This window comes from Limulus polyphemus, unplaced genomic scaffold (genome assembly GCF_000517525.1).
Source record: "Limulus polyphemus unplaced genomic scaffold, Limulus_polyphemus-2.1.2 Scaffold223, whole genome shotgun sequence".
NCBI lineage: Eukaryota > Metazoa > Arthropoda > Merostomata > Xiphosura > Limulidae > Limulus > Limulus polyphemus.
The window spans coordinates 796,540-802,637 of record NW_013665833.1 but is presented as its reverse complement, the minus strand read 5'-3'; the positions used below and the strand labels follow the sequence as shown (position 1 = coordinate 802,637).

Genomic DNA, 6,098 nt, shown 5'->3' with positions numbered 1-6,098 from the left:
TGGCATCTTCCCTATGTAGAAGTTTCCGGCATTGAGCTTTCTTGTGCCCAGGTTTGTTACAGTATCAGCAAAGTCCCTAAAACCTCTCTGAAAGCTGACCTTTTCTGGCCTTGAATCCTAATGGCTGTACCAACCTTGGTACCTCTGTGCTGGACTTAACATAGGATTCGAATTCAAGAGCTCTGGCCATTGCATCCTGCATTGTACAGGAGTGTGCTTGCTTTACTTGTATCTTCAGTTGTGGACTGTCCAAGGCATCTATGAACTGATCCCTCAGCAACAACTTGAGAACATCGGGTGGTGCAGTTGGGTAGGCCTTGTGTGCCATACTTTCCAAATCCTGTGCCAGCTCTTGCAGGCTCTCCCCTTTAACACGGACTCTCATCTTAAACCTAGCCCTGTAGACTTCGGACTAATTTTGGGTTCCATACCTGAGTTCTAGAGCAGCTACCAGTGCTTTATAGTTGTGTCTGTCGTCTGCTGACAACTGTCCAAGTATTCCCAGTGGTTGTCCCTTCAAGCTCGTTGCCAGGTACACTGCTTTCTGCTCCTCTGTCCATACATTCATTTCTGCTAGGAGCTCAAATTGTGCTCTATATGCTTCCCACGGTGCCTTCCCATCGAATTCCTGTGGCTTCCTTCGTACTAGATCACCCCTATTGCTGACACTCATGCCTGGGATGTGACTTCTGACAGGACTGAAGATGTCTGCATTAGGGTTTAGCTGTGGGGTCTTGAAGGAGCTTCACGTTGTCTGGGGCTGATTAGGTCGATGGCTAATATACCCTACTTGCGTAAAAGACAGTAAATCATCCTTTAATATATTTAAGTAACTTTGAAATTTATTAATCTTTTCCATTTGTGTGTGCTAGGTTTCTTTCAACTGTTGGAGACTTTCTTCTTGTTCAGTTTCTTTCTCCTCCAACCACTGCTGTAGTCTCTCTTGTTTACTTTGCTGTTCGAGCTGCCACTGTTGCAGTTTTTTTTGCTACTGCTGTTGTCTCTCTTCTTGTTTCTTTTCTTTTTCCTCCAACAACTGCTGCAATCTCTCTTCTTGTTTCTTTTCTCGTTCTTCTTGTTTCTTTTCTTTTTCCTCCAACAACTGCTTTAATCTCTCTTCTTGTTTCTTTTCTTTTCCCTCCAACAACTGCTGTAATCTCTCTTCTTGTTTCTTTTCTATTTCCTCCAACAACTGCTGTAATTTCTCTTCTTGTTTCTTTTGCTGTTCTTTTATTGCTGCCATCACATCTGCTAAGCTGTAGTTTGATTTGCCACCTCTTGTTCCCATCTTCTTTTTTTTTTCATTCCACTTCTGACACCAATTTCTTACATCTCTGGTCGTTTGTTAATTTCCGATATAAATTCTTCCCGGGGAACTTCAGCGATACAAGTCCTTTCTTAAATTAAACTAGTTTATTCTTTCTCAATACAATTTTGCAATACACAGAATTTCCACGGTCACTTTAACTTCAACATACGCTATAATTCACAACGGTTCACGCACTTTACTTACGGTCACTACCGCTCACTTGATTCAGTTATCTGTCTCTATATCTGTCCATCTGCCAATTATTTGCCGGGCTTATATACTAAAATAGAGGGAGTCTGGTAAACACTCGGGCCTTCATGATCCTTCTAGAAACTCATCACATGCACCCAGCGTCACGTGACTGCCGCTGTCGTAACACAATAATAAATGAAAATATATGGAAACAAATCAGGAGAAATGACACAACACTTCAATTAAAAACATGGAGTAAAGATAACACGTGTCTTCGGCCCGGCATGGCCAGGTGGATAAGGCGCTCGACTCGCAATCTGAGGGTCGCGGGTTCGAATCCCCGTCCCACCAAACATGCTCGCCCTTTCAGCCGTGGACGTTATAATGTGACAGTCAATCACACTATTCGTTGGTAAAAGAGTAGCCTAAGAGTTGGCGGTGGGTGGTGATGACTAGCTGCCTTCCCTCTAGTCTTACACTGCTAAATTAGGGACGGCTAGCGCAAATAGCCCTCGTGTAGCTTTGCGTGAAATTCAAAACAAACAAACACGTGTCTTGCAGATGAAACGACGAACTGTCAACCACTAGGATTCTTTGAAGCAAACTATTAGTAACAAATAGCATTGTGAACCAGTGTTTTGTTGTCGTTAAGGGTTTGGTCGTATCTTGTCTCATTGGATTATACTTTATTCAACAAAATGAAGTTACCCTGAACTTCTTCGCAAAAATGTTCTTGACGTAAATATGCCATATGTTAGGCGTTACTCCAAGACGTTTATTAATTGTTTTTTTGTTTTTTTATAAGTGATAAACTTGTTATTGTTTGAAAGTTTTATTTTGGATATATCTTATATTTTAATAGAAATCAACAGGGTTTTTATTCATTTCTATCAAGACTTTTTGAACCTACGTGTTTTTTCTAGCATCATATTATATTTTAATAAATTGTTTGTAATTAAGGACAAAGCTACACAATGGGCTATCTGTGCTCTGCCCACCACGGGTATCGAAACCCGGATTCTAGCGTTGTAAGTCCGCAGACATACCGCTGTGCCACTGGGGGGCTTTACTCTGGTTATAGCGGCGTTTTGTTACAGTCCGTTACAAGTTTTTCAAAGTGAATGTTGCCATACTAAAGCACGAACGTAACATTAACAAAGAGAAATCTGGAAAGTCTTATAAATAAAATCAAACAATTATATAATAAACAAATACCTAGGCACGACATCAAATATATTTGATCGTTATTTCACCAGGCATTTCTAATCTTTGGCACATCTTCCACGTATTCAAATTCATTTAATTTTTTGTTTTTCTTTCATCTATAAATAAATAATCTGTCAATTCACACGTATTGATACGCACACTGTTGATTCTCTAATTTGAAAATAATTGTTAAATGTTGACTTAGAATAAAAATCCTTCTTTGCCATTAAAACTTGTGTACTTGAGAATGATCGCACCACAAATCGAAACGTCATACCTGTTTAAAAAATAACTCTTCCTTGCTATAGAACCTGTAACCTAAAAAAATATTATCTAGGTTGTAAAGCTGTAGAACCGCATTATACATATTTTCACTGTATATTGTTTCAATATATTTCAGAATTATGTAACTGTAAATTTATTTCTTAAATTCAAAAATGATTAAACAATCAAAGAATTTTGTGATATTCTTCGTATTTTTGAGAAAAATATTGGTGAAAATGTATTTATTTATTTTTCTGTTATATACGTTTATCTTAGGAAGTAAGTATAAATATTTTTCTATTTAATAATATATTACATTTCTGTTATATATTTTGAGGCTTCCTGATTCAAGAGTAGCTTGGGTTTTTCTATTTCAATAAACCGCTAGGAAATACTATACAGAAGTACTTGTATCTGCAGTTATAACTTACAATTTACAATCTGTAGTACTTATACTATAGAACGTTTAGATGTTGCCAGCATTGCAATACAAAACTCTTCCTAAAAACCAAATAGAATCAAATGTACCTGGATTTCTCATTAAACTTTGGAAACTAGTTGATGATCCTAGCTGCGATGACTTAATTACCTGGAGTGAGGTAAGCCTAAAGTGTTATTTTGCAAAATCACGAACTAGGCTTAGTAGTACTAGTAGTCCTACTCTAGTGATCCTACTCCTAGTACTAGTATTTTAAAAGTTACGGTTTAATGAAAAATATGCAAATTGCAAATGTTTTCATAACAATAGTAGGAACACTAATAGTAATATAGTAATATTACTTGTTTACGGCGCCATAATATTTATACTACTACCAGTACTAGCTAATTGTGGCTAACTTCCTGTTTCAAGTGTTTGCACCAAGATCGTGCTTGTAAGTTGTACTGTATTAAACTAAAGTCTGTTGTACAACTAAAAGTTATACAAAGAATTGTAACAGTAAAGTAATCATCTTTATCCAGTTTCAACGTAATTAGATGATATATGTAAAGACTTAATTATTATCAAAAATTAAAAATCTTTCAACTAATTGAACTATTCTTCTCCCAAGGGTACGTATGCCCCCCTCTCCTTTTTGTTTTGTAAATTAGAGCACTTCTATGCAAGGTTGGAAGGTTGAACCACCATGAAGATTAGGTTATTAAACTACAAACATCCAAAAGTTTATCACTTTAAAGTTTCATATCAGTAATGAAATATTAGAATATGTCTGTTTTTATTATGCATCTTGCATCTACATCAGTATCTAGCACAGTAAAACTTGGAAAAGTTTATTCATCAATCTTTTAGTTAAAGACTTAATACAAAGAGTTGATGCTGGGAATTGAAGGCTAAAGCTCAAGAACATTTTGTTTATAATATGTATAAATAAAAGTACCATATTTATTTTTTTGTGGAAATAAAAATCCTTTTTTCTATTATCTTGCAACATGATATTAGTCATTAAAAACTTATAGGCCTTTTAAATAAAGGTTAAACTTAAGAGTGTAGTGTATAAAGTTGTAGCTGGCAAGACTTTTTTCCTCTAAGGTTAGATTAAATAACATAGTAAAATGTTATTTTAAACATACATTATAATATCACACAAATTATCATTTAATACATCGTGCTGTGCAAGCCTAGGCATATATACACCATGAGACTTGATAAAACTAACCCACTATAGTTTCTAGTAACTACCATATCTGTTTTGGTTTGACTTATTTATCACTTTCTTTATCAATACTGATTTATAAATCATAACAAAGAATGGCTTGTTCATCCATGTTACAAAAAGCCATCTCTGGTATCCAAACAACAAGTCAAAACTCAGTTTTAGAATATGTAGCTTCCATCTGGAGTTAATATTGTGAAATGTATATGAAATGTGTCATTTGATAACTAGGAGTTACTGAACATGTTTTTTCTTATACTGTTTTTTGACTATTTAACATCAGAAATATTTTTTTTTCCTAACAAAGCATGTGTCACATGTTAATAGCAGTATCTTATAAATTTAGGTCTCTGATTGGTTGGGATAAAGATGGCCAGTCCCAGTATTGATATTAATTCATTGACCCTGTCCCAGTCTGGAAAGGATTAAGACACTATTACTTGATTATTGCATTTCACATACCCAGAATAAGGTTGTTGTTGTTTTTTTAAATCCAGGAGACATGCGTCCACAGAATGTTGTATCCATAACTAATCAGTACTGAACTTAAAGCACCAGTAACACCATAAAAACTACAATTTGCTTTACATTTTACTGTGACATAGTTTTACACCTGTAAGTCATGGTAAGAGTTTGTTACAGCTTACATCACTATTATATATTAGATTGTCTTAAAATAAGATATTGTATGATCCTATTATATTTATATCACATTTGCTTTCATAAAAATTTCATGAAATTTTAAAGGGACAAAAAGGAGCTTATTGGCCCATGAAGGTGTCCCTTTCAGCTTCCAACTATAACCACCCCATACTATTCATGTATTCATCCAATCTTTTCTTGAACTCTTAGATTTTCTGCTTCCACCACCCTTGAAGGCAGCTCTTTCCAAAAGCCAACCACCCTGTTTGAAAAGTAATAAACTGCAGGTGACTCTTATGCTCCCAAAATTTGAATTTATGTCCCCTTGTTCTGTTATTTTCACTGTTCAACACAAAGTTTGATGGATCTGTATTATCAGTACCTTTAATAATCTTAAACACTTCAGTCAAATCCCCTCTGACTCTTCTCATCAGAGAAAATGTTTACAGCTTTTAGTCTCTCCTCATAGGACAATCCCACCATCCCAAGTATCATCCTAGTGGCTCTTCTCTGAACCTTCTCCAACAATTCAATGTTCTTCTTGAAGGAGGGAGCCCAAAACTGTACACAGTACTCTAAATGAGGCCTTACAAGTGATGGAGTCCAAGTTTGGGGGTCAGAAGTGTTTTTTTTTGTCTAGGACTGAGCCATTGTTTTTGGCATTTAATAATTGCATAAAGCATCCATTTTTCATCACCAGTGACAATTCTGTCCAAAAATGGTTCACGTGCCAGAAGATATGAAGCAACGTTCACATGTTGGACACAATGATCATCAGAGTGAGGCACCGAAACACCTTTAAGGAGTTTCTCTGTTTATGTATTGTTTCATGC

At 35.7% G+C, this 6,098-nt stretch overlaps 1 protein-coding gene across 2 annotated transcripts in view; it reads left to right on the top strand.

Moving 5' to 3' along the window:
* The first annotated feature begins 3,323 nt into the window (after positions 1 to 3,323).
* LOC106478547 (heat shock factor protein-like) overlaps positions 3,324 to 6,098 on the top strand; it is a 33,051-nt gene continuing 30,276 nt past the window's right edge. For both annotated transcript variants that reach the window (XM_022382161.1, XM_013939098.2), the window contains exon 1: positions 3,324 to 3,570. In XM_022382161.1, coding sequence (XP_022237869.1) covers positions 3,442 to 3,570 — 129 coding nt within the window. In that variant the 5' untranslated portion in view covers positions 3,324 to 3,441. The remainder of the gene's footprint in view (positions 3,571 to 6,098) is intronic.